This window comes from Hibiscus syriacus, unplaced genomic scaffold, assembly GCF_006381635.1.
Source record: "Hibiscus syriacus cultivar Baekdansim isolate YM2019G1 unplaced genomic scaffold, ASM638163v2 tig00110580_pilon, whole genome shotgun sequence".
NCBI classification, from domain to species: Eukaryota; Viridiplantae; Streptophyta; class Magnoliopsida; order Malvales; family Malvaceae; genus Hibiscus; species Hibiscus syriacus.
This window is the reverse complement of record NW_024062791.1, coordinates 526,534-544,750: the sequence shown is the minus strand read 5'-3', so window position 1 is coordinate 544,750 and position 18,217 is coordinate 526,534. Positions and strand designations below refer to the sequence as shown.

Genomic DNA, 18,217 nt, shown 5'->3' with positions numbered 1-18,217 from the left:
TCAAACGCCACTCCACTACGAACGGAGGCGAGTAGATGACTGGGCTATGACCGGTCCGGGACGGCTCTTCCACTGGGCTAGGCTGTTATGACTCCCGACGAGCGGTGGCTGAGGTTGGAGGTGGGCGACCGAATGGTTTCTTTGTGATTAAGCTCGACAGTGATTGATTTTGGGTGATCTGAGGGTCGGGTTGAGGTAGTCGATTGCTGTTGAGTTCGGTGGGAGCGACGGTGTACACCACAACCGATCGGAGAATGGTGGTTTGGTGATGGGGTTAAAGGTTAATGGGTTGAAATGAAAGTTTTCAAAGTTTTTGGGTTATTTCAAAATTTTTGTTTTTTTATGTATATTTTTTAAATTTTAAATAAATTTTTTAAAATTACCAAATTGTGACACGTGTCGCTTAACAGATAAAACTAACGATCCATCACGGCGTGACCCATTTTGAGTAATAGAATGAAACGTTAGGCTCGAAACTGAAACGAAAAAAACGTTAGATACTAAACTGAAAAAACGTACATACGTTGACCACCTTTTGTATATTTAAGTCTAAAAATAATGATTTATTTAAATTTTGATTTAGCTTAATACGACCTGATGATGAAGACGTCTAACAGCTAGAAACCTCCCAAATATATAGGTAACGACAACCCCAACCAATAAGCTTAATTTATTAATGGGTAATTTAGCTTATTGTTTATAATATTGTATGATTAATCCTATTTTAAAAAATCGATAATTAAATCATTAATCGATGAAAGCCAATCGCACAGATAAACCAACCCATCCCATATGCTGAAAATCACACCCAGAAATTAAAGACACGGCTTCGTAGCAGCTACCAAATTACAAGACTAATTTATCTTTTTCCTTAAGTAAATCTCTACCGTGTTTCTTAGCCGTCAAACGTGATATACCTGTAATATATAATTGTTTTTATTCTTCAATTTTATGCATTTTTTTTGGGGGGGGGGGATTTAAGCTGAATCATTATTTACCCTTAATTTGTTAATTTCAGCTTCTTATATTTTAAAGTTCCCTGAACATGAAAATAAAATGGAAAGTAATTATATTGCGATATAAAAATGATATGAAAAAAAATATAATATAAATATGTGAGTGTCTCAAAATTTATATTATATTAACATATTAAAATTTATATAAATATATTTTTAAATACATTTATAATACAATGGAATATCAAACTTTTGAATGCATTTAATTTAACATGGAAAAGTAGATATAAGACACCTTCACTAAGAATTTCCATACCATTAATTAACAATGTATGTTGGCATTTTCAACTTTCAACTTCCAACAAATAAAAAAAAAGGTTTATTTATTGGGCAGCTTCCGCAGTTCTTTTTGTCTTTGAACATGTGAGTTACTCACCATGAATGCATGCATCACATTGTGTACGATAGAAAAATGAGTGAACTACGACCAAGGTCATCTTATTATGGATTTTGTAACAAACATGTCACTCAATTAAATTATTGATTCAAACATGTCATTCGATCGTTAGAATTGAAACGAACATCTAATATATACGGATACAATAATATATTTAGTCCCTGAAACTTATGCATTCTAAAAACTTTGTCCTGATTCAAAATGATTTAATGAAGTTAACTATTCATATTTGAAAATCCCATCAATTTAGTCCTTTTTATAATATTGTCAAACCAAGTAAGCTCATCGAACCATAATAGTAGTTGCATTCTGCCATCAAGTAATAGCAAGTTACGGTTAGAATGTTATTATACTATGAAAGTAAGGAAAATCCTACAATGCACGTTGCACACCGAAACGCACCACTAATGTGACACACCGATGTGTACCACTAATTAAATTATCCTTATTAGATAAATATTAAAAAAATATAATGACCTATCCATAATTAATCTTATATTATTATATAGTTTAAATTTTAATAGAAATATAATTAAATTATATTTTTAATTAAAAATTATAATTAGTTTAGGAATTTTTATTTTTTAAGATTAGAACACTATATTTATATAAATTTACTTATTCATCCCAACAACAACCATCAAAACTAAACGTTGATAACCCCATCCTCAAATAATGTATTACATCTATCAACGAAAAATAATATCTTCGTTGAAAATTTATGTAATTTTGATGTTATAGCATTCTTATTTTTTTATATGTTTTGTTGTTTGTGTCCTTTTAATGTTTTACATAATCAATGCTCTTATTTTTAATCTTATTTATTTTACTGACAATTATCTAAAGATTTTTTTATCTTCTGATTTTCATATTTGGCCGGTGAATTATTTTTGTTTATTGGTTTGTTTTGTTGTTTTGAATTTTGTAAGTTCACAAGTTGCTAATACAATTGTTGAAGGAACTGTTTTTATCGAGGGGAAGGCTCTTGAATGCCATAAAGGTAAGTTAATTTCTTCTCAATCGATAGATATTTTTTAATTACTAATTCTTAATCTTAATTTATTTAATTATTTATCAATCTATATAATTTTTATTTTTGTAAATATGTATCGGGGTTTATTTATTATAAAAGTAGATGTAACCTAAACCTATGAGATATTGAATGAAAAAAATAGTGCCGCCTAAGGCACCGAGAACGTAAGCACATTGCTGAACCTCGTTAAAATTCTTGTGTTTTTTCTGTTTTCTTTACTCAATTATTCAACAGAATATTAGATTGAACGACTCATTACACGATTCTCCGATAATTAATAGGACCGTCGAGGATTGGTTTAGATGGTTGTTATTTGGATGAAAATATAAATTTATATAAATTAAGTGTTATGATCCTAAAAGATAAAAATTTATGAAATAATTATATTTTTACTAAAAAAATTTAATTATATTTGGATTAAAAATCTGGATTTTTGGCAGATGAGTATCCCCAAAATGTTAGCTGGTGCTTCAGAAGAACTCTCAAACTGAGGTCTGATGTCTCTCATTTATTTGCTGGCCCTGGTTGCAACCTCAACACTAGGCGTATATAGGAGGATTTACGTGTGCAGGGGCCTACGGTTGCTTGGCACAAGTTGGTCTGGTTCCCGGGTCGTATCCCTAAGCATAACACCATTTTATGGATGGCTGCTCTTGATAGACTTCCCACTCGATCGAAACTTAATCGAATGGGGCTGAGTATAGATAATATCAATTGTTTATTATGTGGTACTGAGCCTGAGACTCACAACCATCTGTTTTTTGGATGCGGGTTTGCTAGGGATCTATGGGGGAATGTTATGTCTTTGTGTGGGATTAATCGCTGCGTGAGTGCTTGGAACAGATAGCTGGCCTGGGCTTCTCATCTTCTCAAGGGTAAGACTCTCATTGTATTAATGCTGAAGCTGGCACTTGCTGGACATGTTTACAGTATCTGGAGGGAGAGAAATAGCAGACTATTTGGGGCTAGAGCCAGACCGGTGGGTGATGTGCTAAATGACATAAGTGATTCCATTCGTATCCAACTTAGCGACTGGTCTATTTGCAGAGTTGATCAGAGCATGCTGCCCTCTGTGCCAGCTGGGGTATTTGAGCTAGTTGTTGTTTTAACCTTGCTTTCCTGTCGATTTTAGTTGTTTTATTTGTTGTTTATGTGACACTCAGTCTCTTGTAGCATGTTTCCTGCTTTCTTGGGTAATGAAATAGAAAAAAAAATTAAAGTAAATAATAGTAAATGATTAATTGTGGATATATCATTATATTTTTTCATATTTATTTAATAAGGACAATTTAGTTAGTGATGTGCATCGGTGTGTCAGATTAGTGGTGTGTTTTTATGTGCGACGTGCGCTCTGTACTCATCCATGAAAGTAATATTAGATTTCTGAGAGAAGAACAAGCAACAAAAGAATAATAAAGACTAAAATGATGAGATTTTTAAATATAAATGGTTAAATTTATTGAATTGATTTAGATTAAGGCTAAATTGATAAACTTCATAAGTCTTAAGAACTAAAATTGTTATTATATCTAACCACATCATTATTTCATCTGATATTTAACGACAAAATGACTTATTTATAACAATATTTTGATTGAGTGACTTTTTTGCAACTTTAAAAAAATTGCACGTCTATTACTAAATCCGTAATTAAATGACCTTAAGTGTAGTTTACCCTAAAAATAAGGAAAATGCATGATTTATCATATTTTATGTATATTATGTTAATTCATATCATTTTGTGTTTTTCATGAAAATAGAAAAATACGTTGTATCTCAAAGTTTCGCTTTCAGGTCTCAACCATCTTCTACTTACGAGAACGGTGTGTTATTTAATTCAACTAAAATAGGTGGCTAACCTTCTAATTTTAGTTTCAAAAATTATATGAACACTCAATTCAAAAGATATATAAACTAATATTGTAATTTCATGAAATTTAAATATTATATTAAAACCTCATAAATAATCGAAAATTATTAAACTTACAAAATTGAAAAATATAATAGATGACAAATTTTTAAGGTTTTACTTTTGATTAATTTATTGATAGAGAAATTAGAAAAGGAAAGGCGTGTTTGTTGTGCCCATTCCGCTCTTAGTCCCAAATTTTAAACTTTAAACAACAAATGAAGAACAAGTTTTACACGTTTCGGAAGATGTGAGGCAAACGAGGAACATACAAATTGCACTTCAAGTCCCTCAGCTTCTAATAAAAGTTTCTTTATGTCCCTTACCTTTACATTTCATTTTTTATTGCTATTATTCTGATACTGTTTTGAGTAAATAAAATATGTCTAATGAAAATGAAGCATTCTTTTTCAGTCATACTGAGTTGTTTTTCGGAAGATTAATTTATTAATTTATATCATATTATACTTTTTAATAATTTTTTTTTATTTTAATTTTAAAATTATATGTTGGCATGGGGTTATGCTATTCCATCAATGGTATTCACGTGAACTCATCAAGTAATATAATGATAAAAGGAAATATTTTTTTAAATATCTTAGGTTCGAGTAGCCGCATTTACAAGGAGTATTTAATTTTAAAACGTGTTCGATATTGTGTTTATAATTAAATATCGGATACAGTTAGATTATTTGACAAATATAAGCTTTAAAGTATATTATATTTAAAATTAGTAAAAGTATTAAACATATAATTCATTAAATGATAAATAAATATTTATTTGTTTATACTTTTTACATAGAAAAATATATCATGCATTTTTTTATCAAATATATTTAAAAATCAAATTTCTGAAATATTAATTTTCAATTTATTAATGTTCTTTAACAGTTTATCAAACAATACCTTAGTCATCAAATATCAAATAATCTTAACATTAACTTTAAAATACTATTAATCTTTAAACAAAAATGACTACAAAACACTTGTTAGTATGATTACATACGTTAACTTGTCGGGAAACTTTGGTGAGAAGAAGCATTTGCAGTCTCATATATGACTTTGAACGAATTTGTTTTTTTTAATTAAGCTAAAGTTGATTACAAAGTAATATACATTCTAAGTACTCTCAACCATTTGATAATAAACGTTCAATCATCCTTGCAGTCGATGGTTCTCGAACTCATTATCTCTAGGAGCAACAACAATTCATTTAACAATTTATTTATAGAATTTGTTAAAATTAATGATAAGTGTGCAAATGTATATTTTAATTAGTATATGACAACTTAAAAATTATAAGTTTGCAAGAAAATTTATTTTATTTTTAAATTCTAAAAACTTTACTTTCTGCAAGATTATTTATTAAAATGGCAAAACTATTAAAATTTAAGATTTTAAAATTAGATTAGATAAATTATATCAAATAATAACTTAATATTTAATAGTCTAATATCTTTTAATTTAACTACTTTCATGTTTGGAAATTTATAAATAACTTGAAAATGTATATAAAAATGGTGATAGTGAATCAACGTGCTAACACGTCAGAAAATCTTTTATATAATTAATCAACCAGAATAAAATAGTCACAGAAAGTGAATCTGTTAAAAGTCAAATCTTTTATATCCTAATTCATTTAGTTTCAAAATCATCCTAAAACATTATAGCTTTCTTCCAATACTAGAGAGAATTTAGAGAGTTCCTTTAGAGTTATTTTCTCTTATTTATCAAGAGAGAATTATCACTGTTTTCTCTTTGGTAGATCGAGAGAGGTTGTAATTCCTATTTTCTCATAGTGAAATTATTCTACCGTTGCCCGTGGTTTTTATCCTATATTATTTAGGGGTTTTCCACGTAAATTTTGTGTCTATTTTATCTTCATTTTTATTTTCCTCAAATTATCAGTTGCGGTTTTGCTCTATCCGATAGCCGTCTTCCGCAACAATTGGTATCAGAGCAGATTAGAGTGTGTAGTATCTACTTATTGTCTTTGTGGTTGTCACCAAAAGGTGGATCCTCCAACATAAGAAAGTAAGAAGGTATTACCCATTCTTTGAAGGTTCCAGAGAACTATTCACGATAGTGAAATAGTGGGAGCTATCCGTAAAAGAAGCTATGGCAACGAAATTTGATATTGAAAAATTCAATGGGAGAAATTTCTCACTGTGGAAATTGAAGATGAAGGTCATCCTGAAGAAAGACGGTTGTCTAGCAGCTATCAGTAAAAGGCCGGTAGATTTCACAAATGACAACAAATGGATCGAAATGGATGGAAATGTTATAGCAAACTTTCATCTAGCATTAGCAGATGAAGTATTGTCAAGCATCGAGGAGAAGAAGACAACTAAGGAGATATGAGATCATCTCACCAAATTGTACGATGCCACATCGTTGTACAATAAAATTTTCCTTAAGAGGAAATTGTACACTCTCTGGATGCCAGAATCTACTTCAGTGACGGAGCACTTAAACACACTTAACACGTTATTTTCTCAGCTTATATCCTTAAGATGTACAATAGGAGAACAAGAACGTGTTGAACTTCTACTTCAAAGTCTACCTGATTCGTATGATCAACTCATCAACTTGACAAATAGTAATGTCACCAGTCTAGTCTTCGATGACGTTGCAGCTGCTGTTCTACAAAAAGAAAATCGGCGCAATAATAAGGAAGACAGACAAGTAAATCTGCAATAAGCAGAAGCTTTGACAACGATGAGAGGGAGATCAATAAAACGTGGCCAAAGTAGCAGTCACAAACATGGTAGATCGAAGTCGAGGAGCAAGAAGAATTTAAAATGCTACAATTGTGGAAAGAAGGGTCACTTGAAGAATGATTGTTGGAGTCTAAATAAAAACTCCAATCCACAAGGCAATACCGCAAACACTTCAGATGATGGAGATGCTTTATGTTGTGAAGCGTCAACCACCGTGGAAGGTAGAAAGAGATATGCAAATATATGGCTCATTGATTCGGGAGCAACATATCACATGACCTCAAGAAGAGAATGGTTCCATCATTATGAACCTGTCTCAGGAGGATATGTGTATAGTTGCAATGATCATGCCTTATAAATCATTGGTGTGGGAACCATCAAATTAAAGATGTACGATGGAACAATTAAAGTTGTTCGAGATGTGCGGCACGTGAAAGGCCTGAAGAAAAATTTATTATCCTACGGATTGTTGGATAATAATGCAAGCAAGATTGAAACACGGAAAGGAATCATGAAGGTGTTCCATGGAGCGCTTGTGGTGCTGAAAGGCGAAAAGATAGCAATAAACTTGTACATGCTGAAGGGAGAGACTTTGCTAGAAGCAGAAGCCTCTGTTGCCTCATGTAGTTCAGATTATGCAATGTTATGGCATCAGAAAATTATACATATGTCAGAACAAGGAATGAAAGTTCTTGTGGAGCAAAAGCTACTTCCAGGCTTAACAAATGTAACACTTCCTTTGTGTGAGCATTGCATAACAAGTAAGCAACACCGGTTAAAATTCAACACGTCAAATTCTAGAGGCAAAAGTGTTCTAGAATTGGTTCATTCTGACGTATGGAAAGCACCAGTTACATCCCTAGGTGGAGCAAAATATTTTGTCTCATTTATTGATGATTACTCTATGAGATGTTGGGTGTACCATATTAAGAAGAAGTCAGATGTGTTTTCAACTTTCAAAATCTTCAAAGTGCGAGTGGAACTTGATTCTGAAAATAAGATCAAGTGTTTCAGAACAGATAATGGAGGAGAATACAAAGCAAAAAATTTGATGACTTTTACAGGAAAGAATGCATCAAAAGACAGTTCACAGTGGCGAACACTCCTCAAAAAAATGGAGTGGCAGAGCGGATGAACATAACCTTGTTAGAAAGAACAAGAGCAATGTTGAGGGATGCAGGCCTAGAAAAATCATTCTGGGCAGAAGCAGTCAATACCGCCTGTTATATGGTGAATTGAGCTCCATCAACTGCAATAGAGCTGAAGACACCAATGGAGATGTAGACTGGTAAACCAGCTGATTATTCAAACTTCCATGTATTTGGAAGTATTGTGTATGTGATGTACAACTCCCAAGAAATTTCAAAGTTGGATCCAAAATCCAGGAAATGAAAATTCTTGGGGTATCGCTTGTGGGATCCCACTGCCTGCAAAGTGATCATCAACAAAGATGTTGTCTTTGTAGAAGATAAACTACAAAGAAAAGAAGACGATGATAGCACTGAAAATTCAGAGACTACTCAGATACATGTAGAAAAAGAGTTTGAACAAGGAGATTCTTCTGAAGCAGAACCAACACATGATGAACAAGAACCAGAGAGTTCTGAAGCTCCAACAAGTCGTCAATCAGATTGTGTGAGAAGACGTCCCAATTGACACTCAGATTATATTATAGAAGGTAATATTGCATACTGTCTTTTAACAGAGGATGGTGAGCCATCAACATACCAGGAGGCAATAAACAGCTCAGATGCTTCACTGTGGATGATGGCGATGCAAGAAGAAATTGAAGCCCTTCATAAAAATAATACATGAGACATTGTGCCACTACCACAAGGAAGGAAGCCAATTGGTAACAAATGGGTCTTTAAAATCAAGCGAAATGGTGACGATCAAGTTGAGAGGTATCGTGCAAGACTGGTGGTCAAAGGATATGCTCAAAAAGAATGTATTGATTTCAATGAAATATTTTCTCATGTGGTTCTACTAACAACAGTTCGAGTAGTTTTGGCAATGTGTGCTACATTGAACTTACATCTAGAGAAGCTAGATGTTAAAACAACTTTTCTTCATGGAAATCTTGAAGAAGAGATTTATATGCTCCAGCCTGAAGGTTTTGAAGAAAAAGAAAAGAAGAACTTGGTTTGCAGGTTGAATAAATCTCTGTACGGTCTAAACCAGGCACCGAGGTATTGGTATAAGAGATTTGATTCCTTCATTATGTGCCTTGGATACAACAGACTTAATGCAAATCTTTGTGCTTATTTCAAGAGGTCTGGTGATAACGATTTTGTTATATTGCTGTTGTATGTGGATGACATGTTGGTTGCAGGACCCAACAAAGATCATATTGAAGAATTGAAGGCACAACTGGCTAGGGAATTTGAAATGAAGGACTTGGGATCAACAAACAAGATTCTAGGGATGCAAATACACCGAGACAGAAGTAATAGGAATATTTGGCTTTCACAAAAGAATTACTTGAAGAAGATCTTGTGACGATTCAACATGCACGATTGTAAGCCAATTTCTACCCCTCTTCGTATTAACTTCAAATTATGCTCCAGTATGAGTCCTAGCAGTGAAGAAGAGAGGATGGAGATGTCTCGAGTACCGTATGCATCAGCAGTGGGAAGTTTAATGTTCGCTATGATATGCACAATACCAGATATTGCACAAGTAGTGGGAGTGGTTAGTCGGTACATGGCGAATCCAGGCAAAGAGCATTAGAATACAGTAAAGAGGATCCTAGATACATCAAAGGGACCTCAAATGTTGCATTATATTATGGAGGATCAAACTTACTTATCAATGGGTATGTCAATTCTGACTATGCAGGAGATTTGGATAAAAGCAAATCTACAACAGGATATGTGTTCAAAGTTGCTGATGGAGCTGTAAGTTGGGTTTCTAAGTTGCAGTTAGTTGTGGCTACATCTACAACAGAAGCAGAATATGTAGCAGCTACACAAGCCAGTAAAGAAGCAATATGGTTAAAGATGCTATTGGAGGAGCTTGGGCACAATCAAGAGTATGTCTCTCTATTTTGTGACAGTTAACGGTTGCATTTAGCAAGGAATCTAATATTTCATTCAAGGACAAAACACATACGAGTTCAGTACCATTTCATTCGTGAAAAGGTGGAAGAAGGAACGGTAGATATGCAGAAGATTCATACCAAAGACGACATAGCAGATTTCATGACGAAGGCAATCAATGCTGATAAATTTACTTGGTGTCAGAAACGTAAGCAACGTGATGGTACAAGGTAGAAAGAATGGTGTGAAGATATGATTGTTCCAATCAAATCTTCAAGTGGGAGATTGTTAAAAGTCAAATGTTTCGACTGCTTTCGGTGCATTAATGCACCGAAATTGTGGGAGAAGAAAATTAACAACATTTGTTGAATTTTGCTAAAGGGTAAATTACACAATTTAGTCATTGTAATTTAGGGTATTTACAAATTAGTCCTTAAGCTTTAACTATAAATACCCTAGCTCATTTAGCTTCAAAATCATCCCAAAGCATTCTAGCTTTCTTCAAATACTAGAGAGAATTTAGAGAGTTTCTTTAGAGTTGTTTTCTCCTATTTATCAAGAGAGAATTATCATTGTTTTCTCCTTGGTAGATCGAGAGAGGTTGTAATTCCTATTTTCTCATAGTGAAATTCTTCTACCGTTGCCTGTGGTTTTTACCCTATATTATTTTGGGGTTTTCCACGTAAATTTTGTGTCTATTTTATCTTCATTTTTATTTTCCTCAAATTATCAGTTGCGGTTTTGCTCTATCCGATAGCCGTCTTCCACAACAAAATCAATGTGTATCTCATTATTTTTTTTCTTTGGAAATGATAATATATTATGGTGGGGAGAGCATTTACTTATAAACCAAAGCAAAGCGAAGCAAAGCAGAGAAAAAGCCACTCGAGGACGGCCTAAACCAACACTTCCTTGAAGACCCTCTCTATCGCTTCTATTTTCCCCTCAAACAAACACCTTAACCCCCTCTTTTCCTCAATCCATTCTTTACGTTTTTACAGCGTGAGACTGTGTGTTCCTTACGCTTGAGCTCAGCCCTTTTTTTGTGTTTAGTTTTGATGGCGAAAAACTCACATCAAAACCAGAAGAACGGTGCTGATAATGAAAATAGTGATTCGCCCATTGCTGCAAAACCTGCAACCAAACTGAAACGGACTCGGAAAACTGCTCCCCGTCACTCTCCTCCGCAACGTAGCTCCACTTACCGTGGTGTTACAAGGTAAATTAACCATACATACATACGTTTTTATATATTTAACGATCATGTTTTATAGTTTGTTTATACAAAAATATTGTCCCTTCTGGGAACTGGTGCTCTTTCTTGGCGATTTCGTTCTAATTTTTTGTTGCCATTCTGTTTTGATTTGTCGACGCCTTAATTCACTGGTTTAATTAATCAGGCACCGATGGACAGGGCGATTTGAAGCTCATTTATGGGATAAGAATTGCTGGAATGAATCGCAGAACAAAAAAGGAAGACAAGGTAAGTAATAACTAATCCTTCTTCCTCACCTATTTCCCCCTTCCTTTGGCGACTCTTTTTCCCCCACAATCAAACTAACAATTCAAATTTAATTCTATTAAATTTCATGGTTGGTTTTGCTTTACTTGATGACGAGATGGAAACTGAAATTAATGCAGTATATTTAGGTGAGTTTCATCACCTTGATGATCTCTCTTTTTTCCCATTACCCTCTTTAAATACGCCTGTCATAGTCAAGAACTATATAGTTGCCATATAAAGTCCCATTTTCTTTTTATCAGAACTTGATGGAATTAACTATTTTTGATGTACTGCTGCTTGGTTAGGTGCTTATACCGATGAAGAAGCGGCAGCTCACGCGTATGACTTGGCTGCATTGAAGTACTGGGGACATGATACTATCCTTAATTTCCCAGTATGTTGATTCCACCTGGATTTTTCTTCTCCATCATTTTATCGATTATTGTTTATAAAAGAAACCTTCAAATGTTTGTTCGTAGTTATCAACTTATGAAAATGAGCTCAAGGAAATGGAGGGTCAATCAAGAGAAGAATACATTGGTTCTTTGCGCAGGTAATACTCAACAAGAAGAGATCAAAATCACCATTAAATCAAAATTCGATTGCTCGGAAAACAAACGAATTAAATCAAAATTTGATTTGTTTCCTGTCCATTGATATTCAAAGGAAAAGCAGCGGATTTGCTCGGGGAGTGTCGAAATACAGAGGCGTAGCCAGGTGAGAAATATTTCGCGTTTTCTTCTCAAGTAAACGTAGAAATTAGTCACAAACGTAAATTTAATTTACTTTGTAGGCACCACCACAATGGAAGATGGGAAGCTCGAATCGGCAGAGTATTTGGAAACAAATATCTCTACCTTGGAACATATGGTAATTTTGTTTACTTAAATTGCTTCTAAATTTCTAATTAAATTATAGCGGGAGACTTTAATCTTTCAAAAATTTAAAATTGGTACATAATTAGCTATATATATACGAAAGGAAAACGATGGGAATGAATTATATTGATATCCAGTTGGTTGAGATATGGTTTGCCAAACTTCAACAGCCTTGCCTACTAAGCCATTTAATATTTGAAAAAGTCAATTGTACTAAATCTCCAACTCTCCACCCATATCTGCATGCATATTTAGTTCTCCTTTATTTTATGCATTAATTCAGTTGTATTATTTCAAGTCGGTTCGTCTACTTTCATTCAAATAAATATTTGATTTTTATGATATTTAATATGTCCAGCCACACAAGAAGAAGCAGCGATGGCATATGACATGGCTGCCATAGAACACAGAGGACTCAACGCCGTTACGAACTTCGACCTTAGTCGTTACATCGATTGTTTACGTTCAAATCATCAAAGTAAATTGAATGATTCTGCAAATTCTCAGCAAGGCTCTAATGGTGACATCAATTCGATCTCAAGTCCTAAATATGACACTGAATCAAGGTTTCTCATCGAATCTCCAAGCAATACACAACTACTCGATGGTAATGACAGTGGTAGCTCAGCATCATCAACACCGGGGCATTTGTTGCAATCGTCCAAAATGGAGGAAATGTTAGAGAGGACCTCGGCGGCTGCATGTCCATCAACGCCACCCAAACCCGATGTACCTCGTCGAATCTTTCCAGATGACGTTCAAACATACTTTGATTATCAAGACTGTAGCAGCTACACTGAGGATGACGATATTATTTTTGGCGACCTAGATTTGTCGGCGATACCGTTGTTTCATTGCGAGCTTGATGGTTAGATTCAAACATAAATTAAAAGGATTTAATGGCAATACATATTAAATTTGCAGGGTGAGAGTTTGTTTATTTGTATTGGTTCATTTAAATGTAGATAAAGACATTCATTTATCAAACATTTTTAAATAAATAAATAAATAAATAATAATAATAATAATAATAATAATAATAATAATAATAATTGGTACGTTAGAGGCTTAGAGCCTGAATTTCAGTTTGTCTATGTCATATAAATTCTTCTTTTGCTTCTATTGGTGTTAATATCTTTTCAATTTTCAATACTATAATATAACTTCGGAAAATTATATCATACTTTTGAACATGATATTTGTACTTTTTAATTCTTAAATATGTATTAGAGATTGGTCCAAAGTAAAGGGAGTATTATTAGCTTTGGATCACAACACTTTTCTATTGGGATGGATCGAGGAAATATGAATCAAAGATTGAATCTTAATATGTCTCATAACAATATATTTTTATTTTCGTGAGATATTTTGGCATCCGCGAATTATCTGATTGGAATGAAATTTGGAATGAGCACACTTAACGATATGAATCATTTGAAAAATAAGCATATTCGTTTTGTAATAGATCTCTTACAAGACCAATTCCGAATGACTATGATTCGTGATATATACTTATGCGCACCATTAATGATTTCATCGATATGCACCACTAATATAAAATTATGAAAAAAATTTAAATAATAATTAAATTTATTAAAATGATTTCATTTGTCGTTGGATTTTTAAAAGTTATAAATAGATATTAAACTTTAGATTTTATAAAAAAAAAGATAGCGATTGTGAAATATTATTAATGGGGTGACGTATCATGCTAAATTAATATGAAATATCTTATTTAGTTCCTCAATTATAATTAAAAATTTATTTTTTATATTTTTTGAATATTTTTAAGTAATAATTTCAAAACAATAGATTTTTAATAATATATTAAAGCAACTTATTTTTAAAAATAGAAATTATAATTTTTTGAAATTTATTCATTCTTATTAATTGTGAATGTATTTGTAAAATTTAAAAAGTTATAATTTTTGAGATCTAAAAAATTAAATTATCAAACAATGTAATTATTCTTTATTAAACGATGTGATTCAAGCACCTAACTTTTGTTTAAGAAGTTTAAACACAGTTTTAAAAAATATATTCAGAAAATTATAGTATCAAATTAATAAAAAAATACATCCAAACTTAAATAAAAATAAATGAAACAATCCTAACTTTCAATAATGTATCAAGTAATTTATATGGTATAAATTTAATATTTATAATATGACACTAAAAATAATATTTAATTTATTTATATCAATTTTATTTTCAATTCAATGAACATAATAAAAATTATTTTAATTAAAATCAATAGTAAAATGAAATTTTAACTATAATTAAAGAGTCAAATAAACTATTTCTATTTTTTATGTCACCTCATATCTTCAACTATAGATAATGGCATTGTGTCTATTCAAAAATAAAATCTAAATTTAATATCTTTTATATAATTTTTGAAAATTTAGTATATAAAAGAAGCATTTCAATATAATTTAATATTTATTTATAAATTTTATCTTATAAAATTAATAATAGATATTAATATTTGACATTCGTTCTATAATTTTTCTTTCTATTGATAATGGTGCTCCATACTATGCGGCGTATCATGTATGCCTGAATTTTCAGCTAACATATTGAGCAACTCCATCCTACTACCTGCCCTATCTAAAAAGATGGCAATTTTTTAAAGTTCATAATTTTTAAAAAAAAAATTATTTTGTTAAAAAATTAGTAATATAAATACTAGAGTTTCTAATTTTAATTTTTTTTATTAAATATTCAATTGACGATAAATGTTTTTGTTAACGAGATATGACAATATTAAACGCACACTTAAAAACAAGTAAATACTAAAATTCTTTTATTATTAGTTTTCTTTACTTCTAATTTATAATTTTATTTTATCTTTAAATAAAAAATTAAAAATAAGAAATCATAACCTAATAATTGAACATAAGTAATAAATTAGATTTCTCTTTGCTCTAATTTTCTCTATTTTCTTTGGTTACCATTATTCTTTTTTATTCTTCATATTTCTTATCGACAGTGACACTAGTCTTAGTTTAGTTGCCGACGACAAATATTTTTTGTTTTTCCTTTATTTTATTATAGTATATCATTACTTTTTTCTTGTTTTTTAATTTTAATAATTATACCTTTATGACACATTTTTTTTTGTCTTTTTGACATCATTTTCTCTGTCTTTATGACACTTTTTTTGTTTGGTCATTGTTTTTGTTCGTATTTTTTCTTAGGGTTTGATTTGACACTTATATATTATCATGCTGATATTCCTTGTTTTGGACTCTCTGATTGAATTTGGATACGTGATTTGCGTTTGTGAATAGTTTTTTCATGTCGTTTGTAACATCCCAAACTACTGGCTAGTGACTAAATTATAAAACTTCAGAATTTGGTGATTAAAATAAAATAGTTGAATAGTTCAAGAATTTATTTGGAGATATTTTATGAATTATAGTTAGTAATTATTAAATGAAGTAAAGGGTAAAATAGTCGAATAGTTGAATATTTTCTTCTTCATCTTCCTCAGACGTGAGCTACCAAAGGCAAATGTGAGTTTCTTTGTTAGCTGATTATTTGTTGATTTTAAAAGTGGGTTTTGATCCTTAGGTGATACTTAAGCTTAAGGAAAGCTTAAGTTGTCTTATAATCAAAAGATGAAGAAGTTATGAGAGATTAAAGATAAGAAGTTTCTAAATGAATTTCTGAAAAAGAGTTGATAAAAGAACTTTGAGATGGAATTTGACTTGTCATCAACTAAATTAAGAGATATGAAGTGATAGAATTGGATTTAGAACATCTTGAAAATTTAGTATGATTATTGATTTCTGTATGGAGAATAGGATTTTGAGGTTTAAGATGTGATAAATGAGTATAAATTGGTTTAAGAATATGTATGTGAGTTAGGAACATGAAAGGGAAGGAAACATGAAGTGTTGAAGCTGAAAAAAGTGAATTTTCGTGCTTAAAATACAATTTATGGGCAAGGTGTATCGGTACACATTCAATATGTACCGATACACTCTTAATTGAAGAAATATCGAATGCAATATGTGTATCGATACACAGGCAGTGTATCGATACCCCCTTTTAAACAAAAATTTCAAAGCTAATTTGGGTACCGATACACCCATAGTGTACCGATACCCCCTCAAGGAAAAAGTAAATGTTTATTCATTAAATTAGCTTAAGTTATTAACATTAAGTTATAAGGTTTAGGTTTCTAATAATTGTCTCAGAAATTATGTTTATGTAGATTTTGAGTCTAAACGAGTTCCTAAATAATTGACAAGTAAGATTGATCGAGGGAAAGATAAAGAGATATAGGTGAGTGAAATTTAATTTGTACTTATGTTATTGAACAAACATTGGCTTGCGATGAGCCAGTGACGGAGTTACTATGGTAAGAAGTGACTCCAAAAATGTTATTTGATTTACAATGCATGCATAAGTTATATGTGTTTACATGATTTGATAAATGATATATGTGATAGAAGAAAAAACATATGTGATTACAGGAGAAATGACATGAGTACATGAACTTATGAAGCATAAGAATAATGCCCATGTTATATGATATGAGAGCTATAGGTATAGTTGGCATGCCAAGAGTCGAGGGTTCTACGTGATCCTTCGGGACATATATGGTATAAGTGGTCATTCGGGATAAATTTCACATGCCCCCAGTAGGACCCCATACGAGAAGTGGTGACATCATAAGTGCACAACCTCAATGTACTCACATACCTTAAAGTTCTCAATAATGTACTTGGGCTTACAAAAGGTATCAAAAGTGTTTGCATTATTACATGTTATCATGCTATTATCATTTACACTGAATTATCTGTGACATGATAGAATAATTAGATTGCATGTTCCTATGTATATGAGATGCATTATTATTATATTTTATGCCTCATTAACTCTATGACTTAGCGTGTAAGCGTTTTACACGTAGGTACCGAAAAGCAGAATGATCCAATATAAGCTCAGCAGAACAACATATCTCCACTCGAAGATCAGATCAGAAGTAAATTACACAGTATGTCTTGTTATGTGATAAATAGGTTGGCATGTAAACAAAGTCGTTAAATTAAGTATGTATGCTCTGATCGAGTTTTGTAATGTTTTAAACGTAATTATGTAAATGATAACTTTATAGTGATGAAAGTTTAAATATTTTTATGAGTTTTATATATGTTAGGCTGAAATTACTGTAACAGTGTATCGGTACACTGTAGCAGTATCGATACACATTTTACATTCAATGTTTTTTGAGCATCGATACTGTTCATTAATGTTCACACAATATTGGTACTATTCACACAGTATCAGTACTATTCATACAATATAGCACTATTTATAAAAACATTTTTGCCTTAAATTTGTTATAACGAAACATAATTCAACAGTATATTATCGTATTTTCTTAATATAAGTCCAAATGTTATGTTATTTTGTAAGAATATTGTTTTAAAAAGTCAATGTGACATCTCAGACTCGTACCGGGTTAGGTACGGGTTACATCGTTCAACCCTAATTTACGATTTGTCAGTGATCTTTCAAGAGCTTGATCCTCTTTTATGGTTTGTTTGTCAATGCAGTTATATCTATTCATATCTACCTTTTGTTCAAGTTTATTTGGTTAGATTTTTAAAATTTTCCTTATATGTTTCTCTTGTGATCTTAATGATTAGTTTTCTTGTATTAATGACTATAGAAAAAAATATCATTATTATTTGTTTAATTTACGATT

At 31.6% G+C, this 18,217-nt stretch overlaps 1 protein-coding gene across 2 annotated transcripts; it reads left to right on the top strand.

Annotated features, from left to right (window-relative positions):
• Positions 1-11,102: 11,102 nt before the first annotated feature.
• On the top strand, positions 11,103-13,482 carry LOC120133458 (AP2-like ethylene-responsive transcription factor At1g16060). Of its 2 annotated transcripts, XM_039150035.1 has the most exons (8): positions 11,104-11,332; positions 11,514-11,596; positions 11,755-11,763; positions 11,923-12,011; positions 12,097-12,170; positions 12,284-12,334; positions 12,411-12,487; positions 12,854-13,482. In XM_039150035.1, exons 1-8 carry the CDS (start codon positions 11,172-11,174, stop codon positions 13,366-13,368), a joined length of 1,059 nt encoding a protein of 352 aa, XP_039005966.1. In that variant the 5' UTR covers positions 11,104-11,171; the 3' UTR covers positions 13,369-13,482. The 2 variants fall into 2 exon arrangements, with proteins under 2 accessions (XP_039005968.1, XP_039005966.1); XM_039150037.1 differs by lacking the exon at positions 11,755-11,763 and having other exon boundaries at positions 11,103-11,332.
• The last annotated feature ends 4,735 nt before the right edge of the window (positions 13,483-18,217 follow it).

Coding starts and splice junctions, on each gene's coding strand:
- LOC120133458 (XM_039150035.1), top strand. CDS start 11,172: ATGGCGAAAAACTCACATCAAAACCAGAAGAACGGTGCTGATAATGAA. Junction 12,012..12,096: donor ATACTATCCTTAATTTCCCA/GTATGTTGATTC, acceptor GTTTGTTCGTAG/TTATCAACTTATGAAAATGA. Junction 12,171..12,283: donor TACATTGGTTCTTTGCGCAG/GTAATACTCAAC, acceptor TGATATTCAAAG/GAAAAGCAGCGGATTTGCTC.